The sequence below is a fragment of the Carcharhinus amblyrhynchos genome, chromosome 4 (genome assembly GCF_965287045.1).
Source record: "Carcharhinus amblyrhynchos chromosome 4, sCarAmb.v2.hapA, whole genome shotgun sequence".
Taxonomy (NCBI): domain Eukaryota; kingdom Metazoa; phylum Chordata; class Chondrichthyes; order Carcharhiniformes; family Carcharhinidae; genus Carcharhinus; species Carcharhinus amblyrhynchos.
In genome coordinates, this window is record NC_137327.1 from 42,624,333 (window position 1) to 42,648,132 (window position 23,800).

Genomic DNA, 23,800 nt, shown 5'->3' on the forward strand with positions numbered 1-23,800 from the left:
TTCTGAAACCCCTCTCCCCACCTTTTCGTCTTCCCCACCATGCCAAATGTTCCCTCCAGGCCTCCACTTGCTCTGTTTGCCTCCTTCGTAGCCCCTTACGTGGCCAATCACACCTTCAAAGTTAGTCATACCATCAATCTTTCTACCCTTGAAGAAAACTTTGAGCTTCATCTTGCCTCGACTTCTCATCTACCAACTGAGATTGTGTTGGTCCCCGATCTCAATTACTTTATTGGGGCCCTTCTTTGGTCCCAGAAGAGGTTTGTTGCCACTCTGGCCTTGATGTCAATTTGGGCCAGTTTAAATGGAGACTGCTTGTTGAGCCAGTTGGGTTTCACTATCAATAATACTATTCGGTTCTAAGCCAATTTCAGCACTAAAATATTTTCTTCATTTAATTACCCATACTAAACAAACAATGACTGTAGAAAGAATGGTCATCTTTCCATAAATTTCTGTTTAAAAGAATCTTCAATTGTACAGTGCAATTCTTGTACACTACACCAGATTAAAAATAATTGAGGACAACACAAATGCAGAAAAGATGATGTACGTTTTAACTTTACAAATGACAAAATGCACTATAGATTTGGATCCTAGTTCACTGCAAACTTTTCGCAACTTCTGATCTTCTCGCTTTGGCATCCTATTTGAAACCAGTTTGTCCATTTTCAGTTCAGTATTAACAGGGGCTTGCCAAGCATGTAACTGCCCAGAGGTTCAATTAGCATACATACTTGTGTCAAAGTCAATCTTGCGTGAAAGTCAACCCCGTGATTTTTGGCCTAAAAAGCCTAATTTTTCATATGCCTTTGTAAAGTTCGGGTCAATTTTTACATGGGAGAAAAACCCCAAAATTACAGAACTAAAGTATAATCTGAACAATTGCATCAGTTACCTCAATGCTTACTTTTTTAAAAAATATACTAATTGTATTTCCTCCAATTCCTATTTGTCAATTAAGAGAGGAAAAATATGGATTGATTTTTGACTTTTGAGAGGCAGAACCTGACTGATCAGAGAAAAGAAGTGAACAGTGCACATGGAAATGGGATGCAGAAACAAACTTCCAAAGCAAATATTAAATAAATGAATGTCCAGGACTTGTATTGAACCTTCAGCCTTCCTAAAGTGAAGGCTCAGTCCTTGTTAATTGGACACTTGTGAGCGCACCAAGACCTAAGTTGAGTCAAGGGCTGGGCCTAACAGTGAATTGTTTTCTAAAGGCTTGGCCCTTTCTTCCCTTACTCTCGGACCCTGAGATATATTGAAACCACGGGCATATCTGCTTGATCCTATCTTGGGATAGGGTGGTTCCTGAATTAAAAATACATTAGGGAGAAAGATAATAAATGACTAGTGTGGGCATCACATCCTTCAATACATTGTGGATTTTTTTGAGATTTGTGCTGGGTGGTTGTTTTAGTTTAAAGTAAACCCTCAAACATTCCCTGCTTAAAAATTGATCCTATAATGCTTTGCCTTAAAAACCGATCTCAATGTTTACACAGGTATATAACAAGTTTGAAATGTTTCTCTGTGAACTCAAAGATGGGGATGCTATGCATGTACGAGCTTTGACAACTGCATTTCGTTGCATGATACGCAGAACAACTGGAAACACATTGTGCAATTTTCTAAGTTATGGCCAAGTGCAGTGTGCTCCTACTTGGTTTATATTTATTCACTTGCCTTCCTTTTCCTCTATGTTGAGGACAAAAGACTGCAGTTAAAATAGATTAAAGATTTGCTATAAATTACTTTGTAAAATGTTTAATTGCTGTACATTATGTTATGTACCCCATGGAGTATATTTAACATGGTCAATCTATATTTTAACTTTTCTTCCATGATCAGCATAACTTTTTTTTTTCAGGTCATGGATATCACAAAGAAGACAGTCCTTTCCTAAACAAAACTGACACTTTAAAAGGAAATGAGTATTATGACAGAAATTTGGCCTTATTTGAGGTAATGATTTTTAGTGAGGAACTGTGCTTAACATTTAAAATGCTTTCTTTTAGTCTGATATTTCCACATAGAGTTATGGCGATATTACAACACAGATGGAGACCAATCACCCTATCGGGTCCATGCTGGCTCCCTTTTTGAGCAATCCAGTTCTTCCATTCTATCCCCGTAGCCTTGCCAAGTTTATTTCTGTTAAAGGCCTATCCAAATTCCTTTTGATATCATTGAAAATGTCCCCCTTCCACCATTTTCTTAGGCAATAATTCCTAGGTCTATACCACTTGATATGTAAAAACTCTTTTCTCCCCCCTGCAACTTTTAACCAAGACCTTCAATCTATCTCCCTAGTCCTTGTACTACCAACTAATGGCAACAATCTTTCTTTGTCTACCTTTTCTAAACCTTCTGTAGTCTTGTATGCCTCTATCAAGGCTACCCCAACTTCTTTTGTTCTACAGAGACCAACCCTAGCTTCTTCAACCTGTGCTTGGATCTGAGTTCCCTTATACTTGAAGCCATTATGACAAGTTTTCTCTTCAAAGGCCTTTGCATCTTTCCAAAAATATGGTGACCAGAACTGAGTGCAGTACCCAGGCCTGCACATTGGGCCAAATAGCCTTCTGTGCTGTAACACTTGTGATTCTGTATATTAGTTGTGGCCTAACCAGAGTACTTAACATCCGAGAACTATTCAGTTGTAATCTGATCTGACTGCCTTGCAATAAGTGCATGCTGCCAATGTTATCAGACTAGAGCCTCCACCCATAACTAGCAGACTTTTTACTTTTCTAATATCCAATAATGAGAGAACAGCTGATATTTATTTGGATATTATTCTAATAACATCCCATAAATCCATTGTAATGAAGCATGATCAGTGTTCTATTCTCTTCACGATTGCAGTTATTGATTGGCCAGCAAACAACTCAAAGCTTTTCTTATGACAGAGCACTTTTTTTTTATAAAATGGAAGAAGTTGAATTTCATTATGTAATGTGAGAAATTTTGATTCGTCAAAAATTTGAACCTCAAAAATTTAAGCTCATTTCACATGACTGTAGTTTATCTACTATCAAGAAATCACCAAAAAATGTGGGAAAAAATAACAAATATCAATCTAAGAATCAGGCCTAGAAAGGCAATGGCGAAGCATTGCTTGCACCAATCTCCCACCTCACTGTCATTCTGTAGGTTGTTTAAAAATGTATTTGAAAAGGCGCAGTTTATACCTTCGGTTTTATTGTGGTTCAAATACCCAAGGTCTAAATCTTTTACAGGAGGAACTGGACATTCGACCAAAGGTATCATCGCTCCTTAGCAGATTGGCTAATTACACAAACATCACTCAGGGAGCAAAGGAACATGAGGAAGCAGAAAATGCAGAAATTTCCAAGAAAAGACCACCCAAGGCAAGGAATGATGCCTCTATTAATGTTATTTTATTGGCTTTAATCCTTTTTACTGAAGTATTATAAATAATTATTGTAGCCACTCATGATTTTGAGAATTCTGCCATAATATGCTAAGAAATTCATTTATTAGTCACAAATAAGGCTTACATTAACACTGCAATGAAGTTACTGTGAAATTCCCCGATTTGCCACAGTCCAACGCCTGTTCGGGTTAATGCACCCAACCAGCAGGTCTTTCAGAATATGGGAGGAAACCGGAGCACCTGGAGGAAACCTATGCAGACGTAGGGAGAACGTGCAAACTACACACAGACAGTGACCCAAGCCAGGAATCGAACCCGGGTCCCTGATGCTGTGAGGCAGCAGTGCTAACCCCTGAGCTACCCATGAATGAGCTGAATGGTCAAAATATGTTCCTTAGTGTTACTTGAACAGAACAAATGTCATTTGTTTTTAATGTTCTTCAGCATTACAGATGTTGCCTATAGTATTCACATTGTACACTTATTATAATAAAGTAGTATTAATTGTGCTGCTCTTTATTTATGTGAAAGGTGTTATATTTATACAAGCCTTTTTTGATCGTTCTATAAGATTTATGGAAGTCATAAATTAACAATTATTAAAATATACAGTTTGTGATTTCAACATACTTGGAACTGTAATTGTTTTTTCCTCTCTCCTTAGTCACCCAGTATGGGAACCCTGATGGGAGTTTACTTACCCTGCCTACAGAATATCTTTGGAGTGATTCTTTTTCTACGTTTGACATGGCTTGTTGGAATCGCAGGCGTCTTGCAGTCTTTCTGTATTGTCTTCATGTGTTGCTGCTGTGTAAGTGCCAGTTGCTCATACTGCGTTAGAGTGACTTAAATTCTTAATTTCTATATAACATAAAAGTAAATTACTGTGTACTTCCCTCTGCATATGCCAGCAAATTGTGCTTGTGATTTTCCAAGGGCTGTAATTATTCTGAACTAATTTCCAAAACATGATTGTTTAATATTTTAGGATATAACTGGTAAGATTTATTTGTTTGTTTATTCATTTTTATTGCCATATGTGCCAGCACATAGTCACAGTGTTAATAAGAACAGCAACAACAACATCAGACAATACATACATGTAAATCACACTCTGTTTCTGACGTCTTCTAAAAGTCGCTACATTTTCAGCATTCGCAATAAAATCAGGCAAACTTTTCCAAGTATCAATAATTCTATGTGACAATAAATTGTGATGACCATGCCAAATACTGCAGTTGCAAGTAAAGAACTTTTCCGGCTTGGAGGTAGTAAGGCCATGGGTGGGATTCTGCAGCTGTTCACGCCAGCAAGATTCTCTGGTCCCACTGCAGTGAACAGAGATTTGGCTGAGCACCATGTTCTCGGTCCTCGTTTGCAGCAGCGGCAGGCATGAGCAGCCAAAGAATTTCAACCCATGTATCAATTTATAGGCTTTAACAAAATCAAAACTCAGTCTTCTCTAAAGATTGTAACCTTTAGAGAAGATTGGCCCTTATGCCATCCATTTTCCTGGGTCTTTGCACTCTCTATAAGCTGTATATTGGTCTGAAAGTGTGGATTCCAAACTGTGGCTGCAAATTCCAGATGTCTGATTATCAGCTGCTTATAGAGTTTAAGATAAATGCTGACATGCAACTCAAAAAGGATGCATTCGGCGCTCTTAAAACATTTTCTGCTCACTGCACTGCCTGAGTCACATGATTCATAAACTCCAGATTACACCCAAATTCTTTTCAATGGTTGAATGTATTTACAACTAGCATTCGATGTGGTACTGTGAATTAGGTGGCCGAAATGGAGAACTGAACACTTCACCACATTAAAGGTAAGTTGCTAATCCTTGGAGTGCTGCACTGTAGTAGAAAATTCATCCTGGAGCTGAATCTGACCATCAGTGTCATTAACATAAGCCACAAGTAAAAAGGGCCCTAAGACACTTCCTTGAGGGACGCAAGAAATCATGGGTGGAATTTTGCCAAAACATAAGTGTCATAACGGTGAGAATAATGGAGCAATCCGCGCCTGTCTCTCAGGTGCACTGCGCATTACAATCCTACGCTCAGTCACTCTTTTGGAGAGTGGTGGGTTGCGCGGCAGTACTTGTGGCGGGAGGAGAGAGGTTGGCTTTGGGGCCCAAACATACAGGTGAACCTGGCTTCAGAGTGCTCGGGCACCATTTCGCAAGGGCACCCCAATCTTCCACTGCACTTAGAGACCCCCCCCCCTCCCACCATGGAAATCGGGAACCTCCCCACATCAATGGCATGTCCTCCCATCTCCTCCCTAGCACAGGTCACGGGCATTGGGGGCCCTCCAGATGGATCCCCTGCATGACCTCCGCCATTTCCCCCTTATCATGACCACCCCATATGAAATCCATCATGCCCCCTGCACGAAGCTGCCCCCTGCCCCCCTTTCTTAGCCCTTCCACTGGTCATAGCCCTCCACTCAGGCCTGACTACCTTGGTACTGCCCTGGCACTCTGGCTGGATCCAATTGGCACTGCCAAGGTGTCAATTGGGCACTGTCTGGCTATGCCCCCAACCAACTAGGGGCTTTAATGGCCTCCAAGCCCCACGACGTGGCCATTGCTAGTAAAACCATTAGTGATTCTCACACCACACTCGAAGGTCGGAAGATCCCACGAGTTGGGAGAACCCAGTGTCGAACAGGCTATGTGTATTTAAATGCTTCTTTAAATATGCTAATTGTCACAACCTGATCACGCCATTAGAAAGGGACTGGGATGATTGAAAACTGTTTGGCATCAGGCACAAAGCCAATTTTTTTGGCCCACGCTATTTTCCAGGATCGATTGGATCTGCACCAGACATTGTGAGGTGGGAAAATTGTCCCCATGTGTTAGATTTCATATTGCCTATTAATGGTGACCACTTTCAGACAGTCCAACAAAAATGATTTTTCACTGGTAAAGTTTGCCATTAATCCTGAACACAGATAATTTGCTCAATAACCACATATGTGACACTGAATTAAAGGTTTATGAAAAATCCAGGTAAATTTCGTAACAGAACTGGTTTCTGTCAACTATAACAACGTGGCAAATCAAACTATCCTTTCTGCTCCCTTTTTTAAAAAAGAATACAACAAGAGCAGTTTTTCATTCTTTTGGTGGTTTTCCATCGTCCAAACAGTGTTTACAGAGCAGATAAAACAGATTCAATTTAAAAAACCTAAGTTTCAAAACGTAAGGAATCTTATCTAGTCCAGGAGAAGTAAAATTTTTGCATCAGAATAGCTTCTGCTGAAAACCAAGTAGGTGTGAAGCTGATGGGTCTTCAATGGGTCAGCTGTATACTGAGTGGCAATAGAGATCTCTATAAAGGTAGTGCAAACTGATGAATATGAATAATTATATTATGATTCTGATTTAGTCGGGATGCATGCAGTGTTAATCGTTCTGAATGTTTTTTCTATATATTTTAATGCTATTTAATCCTGTTAAAACCCTAAAGATATCCATAATTTTTGTACTGGAAAACTTTCATGAGTATGGCTTTGTTCGTGTTTTGAGTTCTGTTTACCGATTTGATTCGCAAATTGCAAGGATGTTCAATTGACTTCAAATATTTGTATGTGTACCAGTTTTTTGCAAAATTATATAGCTTCAGCAGTTCCCAGGATTGGGTTTAATTTGAGCTTTATTACCTGATATTTTGGGATGCTAATGGAGAGACAGTTCCTGAATTCAGTATCACTAGATTAGAGAATAGGGGATAAAATGTGAGCATAGTTTCCTGTCATGGTAGAACATAAGAACTAGGAGCAGGTGTAGGCCATCTGGTCCCTTGAGCCTGCTCCACCATTCGATAAGGTCATGGCTGATCTTTTCGTGGACTCAGCTCCACTTAGGCGTCCGCTCATCATAACCTTAATTCCTTTACTGTTCAAAAATTTATCTGTCCTTGCCTTAAAAACATTCAATGAGGTAGCTTCAGCTGCTTCACTGGGCAGGGAATTCCACAGATTCACACATTTGTGTGAAGAAGTTCCTCCTCAACTCAGTCCTAAGTCTGCTTCCCCTTATTGTGAGACCATGCCCCTAGTTCTAGTTTCACCTGCCAAAAGAAACAACTTCCCTACTTCTATCTATTCCCTTCATAACTTTATATGTTTCTATAAGATCTCCCCTCGTTCTTATGAATTCCAATGAGTATAGCCTCAGTCTACTCAGTCTCTCCTCATAAGCCAACCCTCTCAACTCTGGAATCAACCTTGTTAATCTCCCTTGTGCCCACTCCAGTGCCAGTGTATCCTTTCTCAAGTAAGGAAACCAAAACTGTACACAGTACTCCAGGTGTGGCCTCACTAGCACCTTATAAAGCTGCAACATAACGCCGCTGTTTTTAAACTCCATCCCTCTAGCAATAAAGGACAAAATTCTATTTGCTGCCTTAATTACCAGCTGCTCCTACAAACCAATTCCTTGTGATTCTTGCACAAGGACACCCAGGTCCCTCTGCACAGCAGCATGCTGTAATTTTTTTACCATTTGAATAATAGTCCATTTTGCTGCGACTCCTACCAAAATGGATGACTTCACATTTACCAACATTGCACTCCACCTGCCAGACCCTCGCCCGTTCACTTAGACTATCTATATCCTTTTGCAGACTTTCTGCTTCCTCAGCACACTTTGATCTGCCACTCATCTTAGTAGCATCTGTGAATTTTGACACCCCACATTTGGTCCCAGCTCCAAATCATCTATGTAAATCATAAACAATTGCGGTCCCAACACTGATCCCTGAGACACACCCCTAGTCACTGACTGCCAAATAGAAAAACACCCATTTACCCCCACTCTTTGCTTTCTGTTAGTTAACCAATCCTCTGTCTATGCTAATACATTACCTGTAACACTGTGCACCTTTATTTTAGGTAGCAATCTTTGGTGCAGCACCTTGTCAAATGCGTTCTGGAAATCCAGATACACCACATCCACAGGTTCCCCATTGTCCACTGCACATGTAATGTTCTCGAAGAATTTCACCAAATTAGTCAAACATGACCTTACCTTCATGAAGCCATGCTGCATCTTATTAATGGGACAATTTTATATCCAGATGTCTTGCTATTTCTTTCTTGATAGATTCAAGCATTTTCCCTACTACAGAAGTTAAGCTAACCTGCTGATAGTTACCCGCCTTTTGTCTATCTACCTCCTGTTTTAAACAGTCATATTGGCTGTTTTCCAATCTGCAGAAACCACCCCAAAGCCCAGTAAATTTTGATAAATTACCATTATTGCATTTGCTATTTCTCCTTCCATCTCTTTTAATACCCTGGGATGCATTCCATCAGGACCAGGAGACTTGTCTACCTTTAGCCCCATTAGCTTGCCCAACACAACCTCTTTCGTGATATTTCTAGATCTTCACTTACCATAGCCTTCCTGTCATCAATTTTTAGCATATTATTTGTGTCTTCCACTGTGAAGACAGACACAAAATACCTGTTCAATACCTCAGCCATTTTCTCATTTACAGTTATTACATCCCCCTTCTCATACTCTAAAGGACCAATGTTTACTTTAGCCACTCTCTTTTGTTTATATATTTGTAGAAACGTTTGCTATCTGTTTTTACATTCCTGAGCTAGTTTATTCTCGTAATCCATCTTACTTTTCTTTATAGCTTTTTTCACTGCTTTCTGTTGACTTTAAAGATTTCCCAATCATCTAGATTCCCACTAATCTTTGCCACTTTGTATGCATTTTCTTTCAGTTTGATACCCTCCTTTATTTCCTTAGATATCCATGGCTGGTTATCTCTTTTTGTATAGTCCTTCTTTATCACTGGTGTATACTTTTGCTGAGCACTGTGAAAGATCACTTTGAAAGTCCTCCACTGTTCCTCACATTACCCCACCATAAAGTTTTTGCTCACAGTCTACCTTAGCCAACGCCTCCCTCATCCCTTGTATTCTCCTTTGTTTAAGCACAAGACACTGGTATTGAATTTTACCTTCTCATGCTCCATCTGTATTTCAAATTCCTTTAGAGCATTTTTAGTTTATTGGGATTTTCTTCTCAAAATAATTTAAATTGGTCACTCATTTACTACTGTTACCAAGAACACTCACGGGTTTCCTTTCCCTTGAACTTCCCTTAATATGCAAGTGTTGTAGTCTCAAAATATATGTGTAGATTTTGAGGACAATTCAAAGACCATACATTTAACAAAGTCCCACAGGGTACTTTAAAGTAATTAACTAATGTTAGTTTGAATATGATTCTGTGTTTAGCAGCTGCTTATGTATCAGCTAATGGGTCCAGGCCCAAGGATATCTTTAGTAGCCAGGGTGCATAATTCCACATGGGTGGTTGACATCATTGTGTTGGTTTCCTGTGTTTGCTAAAACCCAGTTTCCTTATCCTTGTGGCAGAATTTTAAATTTGTGAAATGGATCAACAATTGAAATGCAAGTGGTTTGTACAAGAACATCACTCTTGAGCACACCAACATAAAACTGTATTTGTAATATTTGTGATTCCTTTGTACAATTTCAGTTCTCTATTATCCAACATGAGATGCTGTCCTACTTCAATTAAAATCAAGATTAACAGCAGCAACCTTCCCTCATCAGAAAAAAAAGGCCAAGCACACAATACCACACAAAACAAGTGCAATGGAGCTCACTTAAAATTAAATGTAAACTTTTCCAGAATCCTAATTCTTTCGTGAATTCATTTGCTGGTGAGCCTTGTTTAATGCACACCATTTTCATGCAAAGATTTTAAAAACTGGTCATTCACTAATAAAAATTTAAAATAGAGATGAGGAAGAATTTCTTCTCGGAGTGTGGTGAAGCTGAGGAATTCTTTACCACAGAGGGCTGTAAAGATTGTGTTATTAAATATGTTCAAGGCTGAGATAAACAGATTTTTAATTAGTAAGGAATCCAGAGTTATGGGGATTAGGCAGAAGATGGTGGAGCAGAATGGATGGTCTGATTGGCCTACTTCTACTCCTATATCATAAGATCTGTAATTTGCTTAAATACTACCTGTTTCAAATAGACAAACTATTTCAATATCTTCTCACTCAAGTACCACTGTGACCCTCGCCAATTACACTACCTTTGCTATCTCAATGTACTGTTTAATCTGCCTTAACTACTTGTGTATTCGAGCTTGATTCATGGAATCTACATTCAGTTGAATCAGCTCACCATATTTGCACAATCAAGTCTGGTTTATTTTTCCAACTCTGCTGTTAAAAAGAAAGACTTGTATTTATGTGCTATCTTTCGTGACTACATGACAACTCAAAGCACTTGTGATCTTTTACTTCCACGTGAGAAAACAGATATAACCTCAGATACCTCCGATACTGCAGAGAACATCCTTGGTACCAAATTGGATTGTCAGTTTTGATTTTTGTTTTAGAGCTCAAATCTCTGGAGTGGAACTTGAAGTCACAATCTTCTGAGGTTAAAGTGTTACTGACTGAACCATGACTGACACCTAAGTATATTAAAGCAAAGGATGGTTTTGAGCCATCAACTTCGCTCCAATGCACCACAGTTCCTGTTGGATGAAAAGATAGACTGATTTACTTCTCTGAAATGCTGAGCCTTCAAAATCCAATCTAGAGGAGCACAAGCCAAGTAATGACTTTTGCTTGGTCTAGTCACAGTAACTTCACTCAGCACACACGAAAGATCCGTACACTGCCTGCAGTTAAAATGCCGATGTTTGAGTACAAAATAACTAGTCTATGTTGAATGTGATACCAGGTAGTTATGCGTATTCCTCAGTTTATGATGTTGGAATGATTCCCTCTGACGTAGGGTTTCCTTTTTTGACCTGACTGCAGACAGACATTACAAAGGTAGCTTGTTTGGTTTGGTCGTCTGAAGTTGCTGAGAATACCAGAGCCAGCTCTGTGTTCAATAATTCCATTAAACATCTTAGTAGGCTCGACCATCTCAGACATTTTAAATAAATGCTTGTGCAGTTAAATGTATAAACTACAATAATTAACATTTTAAGGGGAAAAGAATAAGAATTTTAAGCTTCACAGTAATGATTATTTGGTGCCCTCAGCAGCTAAAGTAAGGAATTATTAATTAATGTAGAGTTCTTTTTAGCATTGTGCTGCTGGCTTCTGTATACTTAGCCAAAGCAAGATTTTCAAATAATTTAAAATTGTGTGTGAACTCTTTGTAAGACAAATTCAGAGTGGAATGCTTGAAAAGACGAAGTTCATAATTTAGATTTTATGTTTTTCAGACAATGTTAACAGCCATATCAATGAGTGCAATAGCAACAAATGGAGTTGTACCAGGTAATGAACTTGTTTTGAAAAGTCTGTTGACAAAAATAGATGATCTACACTTTCAGCACATGGTTTTAATTTTTGAGGTTGTTGATTTTCAAACATGTTCTGTAGAGAAACATTAGAATTTATTTTAGCCATGTATATACCATCCGTTTTGACATGCATCCCGTTATTTTAATGAAAATGGATATTTAAAAACTAGCAGAATTTAGCTTTAGCTCCTAGAGTAAAGCTTATATCTGAGACTGTTTTAATAGGGATTTATATTGACATAAAGGGCAGAATTCTCCCAATTTGAGACCATCATAGTGGGAAAGTGAAGCGTTTACCACTGCTGAGGCTGGCAGGAAAATATGCCACATCTTTCAGCCCAATCTCACTTATTATGCAGTCTGCCGTCATAACTGGGTGCCATATTGAAAAGGCACCCAACATCACTGATGCACTATTGAAGAAAGAAGGTGAACCCCCAGGAGCACTGTGAGACTGGAACATGGACCTCTTGAGAATGTCGCTGGATCTCCAGGAGCTCTCTGAGGCTGAGAGATGGACCCCCATCCATGACACCTAACCTAGAAGATCCACTTGCAGGTCACCACCTGACCCCTGCTGTGGTGTTCCAGGGTCCAAAGTTGTGGGCAGTCTCCAACCTGAACACTGGAGGCATTGTTCAGGTGACACCTTCATGCCACATTGTTGCAAATCGATTCCCGGGCCTCCCCGCCATATTCCCTTTCCAACCCACCATCAAATCCACTGACGTGGACTTGGGGAATTCTGTTGAAAGGCTACAAGAATATGTGACTATAATTTATTGTTTTGTCCAATTGAGAATCCACTTATTAGGATTCACTTAAGAGTCACAGAGCCATAGAGGTTTACAGCATGGAAACAGGCCCTTTGGCCCAATTTGTCCATGCCGTCCAATTTTTTTTAAACCCCTAAGTTAGTCCTAACTGCCTGCATTTGGCCCATATCCCTCTATACTCATCTTAACATGTAACTGTCTAAATGTTTTTTAAAAGACAAAATTGTACCCTCCTCTATTACTACCTCTGGCAGCTTCACCAGACACTCTTCACCCTCTGTGAAAAAATTGCCCCTCTAGAACCGTTTTTATCTCTCCCCTCTCACCTTTAAACCAATGCTTTTCCCCCTCCCTAGCTTTGGGAAAAGATATTGACTATGTAGCTGATCTATGCCCCTCGTTATTTTATAGACCTCTATAAGATCACTTCTCAGCTTCCTGCACTCCAGAGGAAAAGGTCCCAGTCTATCCAGCCTCTCCTTATAACTCAAACCATCACGTCTCGGTAGCATTTTATTAAGTCTTTTTTGCACTCTTTCTAGTTTAATAATATCCTTTCTGAAATAGGGTGACCAGAACCATACACAGTATTCCAAGTGTGGCTTTACCAATGTCTTGTACAATTTCAAAAAGAATCCCAGCTCCTGTATTCAATGTTCTGACCAATGAAACCAAACATGCCAAATGCTGCCTTCACCACTCTGTCCACCTGTAACTGCACGTTCAAGGAGCTATGAACCTGTACCCCTAGATCTCTTATTTTTCTTGGAGTTATCTATAATCTCCTTACATGTTTGCTCCTCAATTTCCTGCTGAGTATTTGGGGGCCTTTAGTACAACCCTATCAAAGTGATTTCCCCTTCTTATTTCTCAGTTCTACCCATATAGACTCAGTGGTCAAACCCTCGGATATATCCCCTCTCAGTACTGCTGTGGCGTTTTCCCTAATCAAAAGTGCAACTCCCCCTCCTCTCTTACCTCCTGTTCTATCTTTCTTATGGCATTGTCACCTGGAACATTGAACTGCTAGTCCTGTCCCTGTCTTAGCTATGTTTCAGTAATTGCTATGATATCCCAGTTCCATGTACCTATCCATGCTCTGAGTTCATCTGCCTCGCCTGTCAGGTCTCTTGCATTTAAATAAATGCAGTTTAATCTGGACTTCCCTTGCTCCCTGTCTTGCTTTTGCTTGATCTGGCTAGTACTAGGATTACTGATACTGCCTTTACTATTTAATGTGCTCTCTTTAACTTCTGTGCTGCCCTCAACCTCCTCTTCAGTGCCCTGACTGCTTTCACCTGATCTCTGCAATAATTTTTTTTTCTCTCATTGTGCATCCTTTTTGCAGCTGGAGGCTCTTATTTCATGATCTCAAGGTCCCTTGGACCTGAATTTGGGGGTGCCGTGGGTCTGTGTTTCTATCTTGGAACAACTTTTGCAGGAGCCATGTATATACTTGGTGCCATTGAAATTCTACTGGTGAGTAGACTGTAAACTGTGGTTTTAACAAGCTCTTGATGATTGTCTTTGTTTTAATTCCCATGCTAAGAAACCCAAAGGTGTTGTTCTATGAAAAGGAATGTTTAATCATATTGCTTTTGTGCTGCTTTAAGAGTTAGCTCTGCTCAAATCAGTGCTGTGAGGATAATGTTGAGTTAAATTTAAATTTTGATGTCAAATTTAAGTTGATAATGTTACATTTACTTCAAGATGGGTGGCACAGTGGTTAACACTGCTGCCTCACAGCACTAGGGACCCAGGTTCGTTTCCCTGCTTGGGTCACTGTTGTGTGGAGTTTGCACATTCTCCCCGTGTCTGTGCAGGTTTCCTCCCACATTCTGAAAGACGTGCTGGTTAGGTGCATTGGCCCAAACAGGCAACGGACTGTGACGACTAAGGGAATTTCACAGTAACTTCATTGCAGTATTAATGTAAACCTTACTTGTGACTAATAAATAAACTTTACTTTAAACTCCCGTGGTTTGATCTTCTGAACGTTTAATGTTGAAATGACAGTGAAGTTACCTTTATAGAAATCAGTATAATTCTGACATGCCCAGTTACGTGTGTAAACATTTAAGCCATAGACATTCAGTGGCCTCAGTTAAAATAAGACTTGCATTCAAACAGCTTATTTCTGCTTTCAGACTTGCCCTTATGCTCCTTGGGACAGTGAATTGATTTCAAGTGTGTTAGTGTTGTAATACAATCACTATCCAGTGGACCTTTTTCTTCCAGGGCCCTACAAAAAACAATGTGATGAATGACCAGTTAATCTGTTATTGGTGTGAATTGGGAAACAGTATTGGCTAAGATACCAGAATTACATGCTCTTTGCATCATGCTCTGAGTTTGTCATTCACTTGTAGCTCCAGGAGCAGGACATTGGTTTAATAACTTGTTTGAATAATAACACATCTGATATTGTAACATGCCTTCAGTGCCTCCCAGTAATCACGTTTTAACAATTTAATTGGAAATGAAAATAGTTCAACACAGAATTTCCACAGAATAGACTAATTACTTTTTCTGATCATATTTTTTCCAGCAAAAAGTGACTGTAGTTGGACATGGTATAGTATTAGACTTCCTATTAAAAGCTGTTGTTAAATGACAGCACTGGCCTCAGCAGATTTGAGCATATTTTTTAATGTGCTGTGGAAAATAACGGAGAATTCCTGTGACATTTCTTCTCAGGAGGAATGTCAGATATGTAAATACAATGGCTAAGCTCAGCCAATGTGATTACTACAGCTGGTCTCAGTGGAGGGGTGGATATGAGGATCTTACCCAGTGCTCCTGTTGAAATTGTGTATTATCATGGATTCGTACAGTGCAGAAAAGGCCCTTCAGCCCATCGAGTCTGCACAGGCAATACCTACCACTAAAGGCACGCTGATCCCATTTTTTTCTGCACTTGTCCTATATCCTTTAATATTATGATATTTCAAGCGCTCATCATGTGCATTTTGGATAAGAACAAGATTGACCACAGCTTTAATGTCTTGCTTTACTGGACAGCTGAGTATTTTAAGAATGGCCACTTATGTTTTAGATTAAACCCAGCTGAGATAAATGCAATATTGGCTATTTCACGGGGTGAAGGGGTGTTAGTGGTTGGAGACGGGTGCAGTTGCTATTCCTATCTGCATTGCTAGATGGTATTTTCTAAAAAGACAGGTTCAAAAGCATGGACAGTATTTGAGGGTAGACCTCCCTTCTCTTTCTATCTGGAGAATCTGTTGTCTATGAAGACGGAAAAGGGAGAGAGACCTTAAATAAAATAAAATCTCCATTCCTGTACCTAAGGCTAGAGAGCCATTTCCCCAGAGGGTAACAGTATAGTTTTACATGTTAAATTTCATTATATTGAAGTTTTGATTTGGAATTTGTCCCATTGAATCTATTTGTATTGAATTTTGCTTGGATATATTGAGCTAATTTTGTTCTGCTCAGAGGTCACTGTGCCGTGGAGTCTACACTATAGATGCTCTGATAGCCACTTGCATTGCTGTCAGTTTCTGCCAAAATTAAGATGGGGGTTAGTGTAGCCTATGCTAATCTCATCTGGACTGGGGTTTTTTTTTAATTGTTAGCTTCAGAGATTTAGGAAGTATCTGAGGGTAGATTTTTCTCCTCACCACGCATTGAAAATCTAAATTCTGTGAAGGCGGAAAAAGCAGATTACTGTAACAAGCATCTCAGTTCACTTTATTCTGCTCACTGATTTCTGGAGCTTTATCTGTGATGTAACCTGGTCTTTGCCAGTGGTGGATGCAAGTCCAGTTTCCCATCTTAACTTATCAGTTGTTCAGTTTTTTTTTTAATTTATTTATTTTATTCCATTGCCTGCAAGTTATTTGTCTTAACTTGACTGGTCACTTTGTTTTGCAGGCCTACATCTTTCCTTCAGCAGCTATATTTACACCATCTGAACCGCATGAAGAAACCAGTGCTATGCTTAACAGCATGAGAATCTATGGGACAATTTTCCTCACTTTGATGTGCTTGGTTGTTTTCATTGGCGTCAAATATGTTAATAAGTTTGCCTCTTTGTTTTTGATCTGTGTGATCCTATCCATATTGTCCATCTATGTGGGAGTGATCATATCAGCCATCCGTCCTCCAGAATTTCAGTAAGTATTAGTATTGCTGTTAGTCATTATTTATATAACATATGTATGAAATGTATTATGTTATAATATGTAGAAGTCATTGTATGTTATACATATACAAGGTATATAGTTGATTTCTAACAATGTTCATCCATTCTATTAGGAACCAACTACAGATGTGACTTGAGTTGTTTAATTCACTTCAATTATCATTCTTGGGTCATGAGATGTAATTTATAACAGTATTATAGCTGTTAAATATTATTTAATATGCATATATGTACTTAATTGCTAATGTTAGAACGTTCTTTGCATATACTTGTGAAATTAAAGATTGAAAATATAGCAACCTGCAGCACTTATACTATTAATATAATTGCAGATTTTTAATAATTCAAGAAAGATTATTGTAAGGATAAGTGGAGTTTTTCTAATACCAGAAGTACCAGGTAACAAACAGCAATAAATACTTCAATTTTGAATACTGACAAAACAACTGTGTTACTAAACTATTATGTTACTTTGAATATTATGGTATTTAAGGTCACTGGAAACCTATCAATGCAGTATCATAATATCTTTTTAATAAGCTGGCAGTATTGTCAAGCATCATTGCATTTTTTAAAGTATAAGTGGATCAGTCAAATTAAAAATAGTAGTTCATTATTGCATATTGTGAAAGTTTTACTCTTTGAAATATACTGTGTTAAACTTAAGAGCTATCACTAACCAATCAATTAACCAATGAATTAGGATTCGAGTGCGCTATATGCTGACATTTTGGTATAAAAGCAAAATACTACAGATGCTGGAAACCTGAAATAAAAACAAAATGCTGGAAAAACTCAGCAGGTCTAGCAGCATTTGTGGAGAGAGAAACAGCATTGATGTTTTGAGGCCATATGACTCTGAAGGAGAATCATACAGACGCAAAATGTTAACTCTGTTTCCCTTTCTATAGATGCTGCCAGACATGCTAAGTTTTACCAGCATTTTCTGCTTTTATTTCTGTTGGCATATTGAGTTTTCAGTAATTGTTGAAGAATGGATATGACATTTCTAGTTATCCAACAAAAGCAAATGGCCATGACAGGTAGCACGTACCAGTCCAGACAGCTGGTAAGCACACACAGCTTTTCCTTTATCCTTCCACATTTCTTCTCAGTACTCTGGTCTTCTCGGCTTCTTGGATCCTCAGGAATGTTTGACTGGAGTCTCCCTTCAGAGTCTTTTTCCACTGCCTACTGTGATGATCCTTCCGATTTTTCCAAGATGGATGCCTGATTATTGATGCAGCCTTTTGGTCCTACAAAGGTTTACTTTATTGCAAAGTATCCTATCTGCCGTCAAGTTCTTTGTCAGGCTACCCACTATTTGCCTCCTTGACCTTTCTCTCACATTCTGGCCATATCTGATCGATCTTATCTTTTTCTTATCACCTCTCAAGCTGTGTTTCCCAGACTAGTTTCAATTATTTCATAACATTCCATCTCTGGTACCACACTAACTCCCCAAAAGGTTTCTTTCATCTCACTATCAATTATATATGACTAAGCCTGTTTGTGAGGCTGCTGACAAGCAAGCACAATGGCTTTTCAATGCAACTGTTTTTAGCCTGGGTCACCAGCCTGATCAGGGATATTTGCTGCAGCCATGTCTAATGTTCCCATACATTACTGAATATGTGTACCTCAGCAAGCTAGATTAAATGAAAAATCTTAACACCTCTTCATATCACTTGTAATCTCTTCCAAATATGGCTCTTCATTCAAATTAGCCATCTTTATCTAAGAATATCATTTCTCTCACCTGGTTTCTATAACTCTGAAATAGTGAAAATGAACTTAAAGCGCTAGCACATTCCTTCATCTATTTCAAACTAATTGTATATGTATACAAGGTATATAGCTAATTTCTTAACAAAGTTCACCCACGCTATTGGGAACCAGTTACAGGTGTGACTTGACTTGCCTAAATCACTTTATGAATCATTCTTGGATTGTGTAATTAAATTATAGCAGAATATTTTCTTAATGCTGTTCTTTGTGTACACAGGTTTAGTTTTGGTGAAATTGTGTTTTTATGCACTTTTTAAATGAAAGCTGCAATAGGTTTATTAAAGGCAAATGTTTGATGAACTTCATTGAGTTCTTTGTTGCAGTAACAGGATAGATGAAGGCAGTGGGGGTCCCTTAGCGGATGAGAAAGGGGACCTAGTGGTAGGGGATGGGGATATGGCTAAGGTCTTGAATAACTTTTTTGTTTCTGTCTTCACGGAGGAGGACGTGAATAATTTGCCGGGTGTTAGCGATGGAAAGGTGGTAGGACTGGAGGGTCTTAATGACATTACTGTTACTAGAGAGGTGGTGCGCGACAGACTGGAGGGGCTGATTGTGGACAAGTCCCCAGGACCGGATGGAATGCATCCGAGGGTTCTGAAAGAAATGGCGGAGGTGATAGTGGATGCCTTGGTGGTTATTTTCCAGACGTCGCTGGATTCCGGGGAAGTGCCGGAGGATTGGAAAACGGCTAATGTTACGCCGTTGTTTAAGAAGGGTGCCAGGCAAAAGGCGGGGAATTACAGGCCGGTTAGTTTAACGTCTGTGGTAGGTAAAATGTTAGAATCCGTCATTAAGGAGGAAATTGCGAGGCATCTTGAAGGGAATTGCTTGATAGGGCAGACGCAACACGGTTTCATTAAAGGGAAGTCGTGTCTGACAAATTTACTGGAGTTCTATGAGGATGTGTCTAGGGCGGTGGATAGAGGAGAGCCGGTGGATGTGGTCTTTCTGGATTTTCAGAAGGCGTTTGATAAGGTACCTCACAAGAGGTTACTGCAGAAGGTCAGAGGACATGGAGTTGGGGGTAGGGTGTTAGCGTGGATAGAGGATTGGTTGTCAAATAGGAGGCAGAGAGTGGGGGTCAATGGGTGCTATTCGGATTGGCGGTTGGTGACTAGTGGGGTGCCCCAGGGGTCGGTGCTGGGGCCTCAGCTATTTACCATTTATATAGATGATCTGGAGGAGGGAACCGAGTGTAGGGTGTCGAAATTTGCTGATGACACCAAGATTGGGGGAAAGGCAAATTGTGCGGACGGTGTGGAGAGTCTGCAGAAGGATCTAGATAGGCTGGGCGAATGGGCCAGGAAATGGCAAATGGAATTTAATGTTGGCAAGTGTGAGGTGGTCCACTTTGGTAGGAAGAATGGTAGGAAGGACTATTACTTACGTGGCGAAAAACTGCAGCAGGCGACGGTGCAGAGGGACCTCGGGGTCCTTGTGCATGAGTCGCAAAAACCCAGCCTGCAGGTGCAGCAGGTGGTCAGGAAGGCGAATGGGATGCTGGCCTTCATAGCGAGGGGGATTGAATATAAAAGTAGGGAGGTCTTGCTGCAGCTGTATAGGGCATTGGTGAGGCCGCAGCTGGAGTACTGTGTGCAGTTTTGGGCGCCGCACCTGCGCAAGGATATTTTGGCCTTGGAGGGAGTGCAGAGGAGGTTTACTAGGCTGATACCGGAGTTGAGGGGGTTGAGCTATGAGGAGAGGCTGAATAAACTAGGCTTGTACTCGTTAGAGTTTAGAAGAATGAGGGGAGATCTCATTGAGACGTATAAGATGATGAATGGGATGGATAGGATAGAGGTGGAAAGACTCTTCCCGCTCAAAAAAGACAGTAGGACTAGGGGGCACAGCCTCAAGATAAAGGGGGGGCGGTTCAGAACGGAGTTGAGGAGGAACTTCTTCACTCAAAGGGTGGTGAATCTCTGGAATTCTCTGCCCGTTGAAGTGGTGGAGGCTGCCTCGCTAAATATTTTTAAGAAGCGGGTTGATGGGTTTTTGATAAGAGAGGGGATTAAGGGTTATGGGGAGAGGGCGGGAAAGTGGAACTGAGCCACGACAGATCAGCCATGATCTTGTTGAATGGCGGGGCAGGCTCGAAGGGCCAGATGGCCTACTCCTGCTCCTATTTCTTATGTTCTTATGTTCTTATGAAACAGTCAGATAATGATTATGTTATTGGATGACCTAGAAGCATGAGTTTAAATCCTATCACAATAGCTGGGGTGTTTAAATATAGTTAGTTAAATAAATTTGGACTATGGGATAATCATAAAAAAGACTATTTGGTTCACTGATGTCCCTCAAGGAAGAAGTTTGCCATCCTTATCCTGATCTGCATGTAACTGTTGATCCATAGCTTTATGTGGATTCTAAGCTCCCTGCTGAAATAGCCTAGCAAGTTTTTCGTTTGTTAAGAAGGTACCCACCATTACCTTCTTAAAGTCAGTAAGGAATGGTCATTAAAAATTGGCCTTGCTAATATTGCCAATATCCCAGAATGGAATTTTTTTAAAGTCATTATTTTAAGAACTTTAGAATTATATTTGATAAAGTACCACATCTTAGGCTTATTAGCAAAACCGAAGCATGTGGGATAAATGGACAGAGGCAGGCTGGATATAAAATTGCCTATGGGAAAGAAGACGGTTATAGTGAATGACTTTTGTTCTGAAGGGGAGGTACAGTCAAGTTCCCCATGCTTCTGTACCATTGCTGGTACAGGGCACAGATTTGCAGCTTTGAACCTTGAAAGTGCAATAGTGGAGAAGAAAGTAACAGACTTCAGGAGGACATAGATGAATTGATGGAATAGGTGGACACAAGTAAATAAAATCAATGCAAAAAAGAGGTAATATGTTTTTGTAGGAAAAATGAGAGAGTGCAGTTTTAAACGGAATGCAAGCATAGACATGGGGGTGTTTGTATACCAATATCTGAAGGTGGAAGAACAATTTAATAAAGGATATGGAATCCAGATTTTATAAATAGAAGCATAGAGTACAAAAGGCGTGACGTATACTAGACCTATACTAAATATTTCTTTGGCCACAGCTGGACTGTTACGTCCAATTCTGGGCAGTACATTTTAGAAAGGATGAGTGTTTTGGATAGGGTACAAAAGTGTTTTTTGTATTTGTTGGACATTACTGGTAAGTCCAGGATTTCTTATTGCTCATCTCAAATTGCCTTCAGTTGGTGCTGAGCTGCCTTTATGAACTAGTCTTGCAACTCTTAGAGGGGATACTCTGGGAGGGATATCTAGCACCTTGGCCCAGCGACAGTTCAGGCACAGCAATATGTTTCCAAGTCATGATGTTATATGACTGGAAGAGAAATTTGCAAGTGATGACCCCTTTGTCTGCCATTCTTGTTCTTCTAAACATTAGAGGTTGCAGATTTTGAATGTGTTTTTGAAGAAGCCTTGATGAGTTGCTGCACTGCATCTTGTAGTGGTACATACTTTAGTCACAGTGCAGCAATGATGAAAGGAGTGATTGGTGTTGGGTTTTGATTGGCCTTTTTTTTTGTTTTTTTTTGCCTTTTTTAAGTCATTAAAATGACTAAAGTCATTTTTGGCCTGTGATTGCCAAAGTGTTGGCCAGGTTGGGGTTCTAATCAAGTAGGCTACCTTCTTCTGGATGATTATGTGTTGGTGGATCTGCACTCATCCAGACATTTACTAGAATAGTTCTGGCAATAAAGGATTAGTTACATGGTGAGAATAGAGAAGTTGGTTTTTCTTCGTTAATAGAGATAGATTTGATAGAGGAATTCAAAATCTTGATCCATTTGGATAAGCATAAATAAACCATTTCTAGAGGCAGAACAGTCAGTAAGCGGAGGACTCTGACTGGAGGCTTTCAGGAAAAGAATCAGAGGCAGCATAAAGGGGAGTAAAAGTTACAAGGTGACGCGTTGTGATTTGGAATGCGCTGCCTGAAAGGGTGGTAGAAGCAGTTTTAGCCTTCAAAAGCCAATTGAAAACATATTTGAAGGGAAAAAAAGGTTGACAGGGCTATGGGGGAGGTGTAGGGAGTGTGAAAAATTGAATAACAATTTGAAGAAATGTGCAAAATAGCCTCCTTTAGATGCTGTGTTATATAACTTACATAGCTGTCAGCCAGCCCCAGGGGCAGATGCCATACCCACAGAGATCTGCAAAGATGCTGGTCCTGTACTTATTGACAAGCTTACCGAGTTGTTCCAGTTCTTTTGGAAGCAAGGATCCATTCCTCAGGAACTTAAACATGCTTCCATCGTACATCTCTGAAAGAGGAAGGGCAATTGGCAAGAATGCGACAACCACCGAGGAATCTCGTTGTTCTCCATCACAGGAAAAACCCTCGAGTCCTGCTAAATCGTCTGGTCATTCATCTGGAACTGGGCCTGCTTCCAGAGTCACAGTGTGGCTTCTGCAAAAGTTGCGGAACTATTGACATGATTTTTGCTGCGTGCCAACTTCAGGAGAAGTGTCAGGAGCAGAATCGCAAGCTCTACGCAACCTTTGTTGACCTTGCGAAAGCCTTTGACACTGTCAGCCGACAAGGCCTGTGCAGGACCATGTCAAAGTTCGGCTGCCCCCCCCAAATTGATTCAGATGGTACACCAGTTCCATGATGGCCAGAATACTGGATGGCGGAGAATCCTCTGAGGCACTCCCAGTCACCGATGGCGTCAAACATGGCTGTGTGCTCGCACCCACACTGTTCAGCATTAGGTTTACTGCCATGCTGAATGATGCCTTCCACGACAGTGTTGCTGGAATCAGCCTCAAGTACAGAGTGGATGGGAACCTCTTCAACCTGAGGAGACTTCAAGCTATTACCAAAGTGAAGGAAACTGTTCTGAGACTTTGCCAATGACCGTGCCCTGTATACTGGATCAGAATGTGGGTATGCCGGCGTTGGACTGGCGTAAACACAGTAAAAAGTCTGACAACACCAGGTTTTAGTCCAACCTATTTATTTGATAATATTCTCACAAGCTTTCGAGGGGACAGCCTCTTCGTCAGGTCAATGGAGAGTTCTGGCCTCAGACAGAGCATATCAGTAATCTCTAAACTGTCTGTGCTTTATATGCTCTGTCTGAGGCCAGAACTCTCCATTCACCTGACGAAGAGGCTGTCCCCTCGAAAGCTAGTGAGAGTATTATCAAATAAATAGGTTGGACTAAAACCTGGTGTTGTCAGACTTTTTACTGGATCAGAGCCAGAGATGCAAGTCAGTATGGACAAATTTTCCACGGCTTGTGACAACTTTGAACTCGCCATCAACATTAAAAATACTGAAGTCATGCACCAGCCTGCTCCTCACGCACTGTAC

General features: G+C 40.1%; 1 protein-coding gene across 2 annotated transcripts in view; it reads left to right on the plus strand.

Annotated features, from left to right (window-relative positions):
- The window catches only part of slc12a4 (solute carrier family 12 member 4), a 160,480-nt gene that overhangs the window by 81,581 nt on the left and 55,099 nt on the right, over positions 1-23,800 (plus strand). For both annotated transcript variants that reach the window (XM_080187024.1, XM_080187025.1), the window contains exons 2-7: positions 1,877-1,971; positions 3,249-3,380; positions 4,071-4,217; positions 11,667-11,721; positions 13,872-14,002; positions 16,418-16,659. In XM_080187024.1, the coding sequence (XP_080043150.1) occupies positions 1,877-1,971; positions 3,249-3,380; positions 4,071-4,217; positions 11,667-11,721; positions 13,872-14,002; positions 16,418-16,659 (802 nt within the window). The remainder of the gene's footprint in view (positions 1-1,876; positions 1,972-3,248; positions 3,381-4,070; positions 4,218-11,666; positions 11,722-13,871; positions 14,003-16,417; positions 16,660-23,800) is intronic.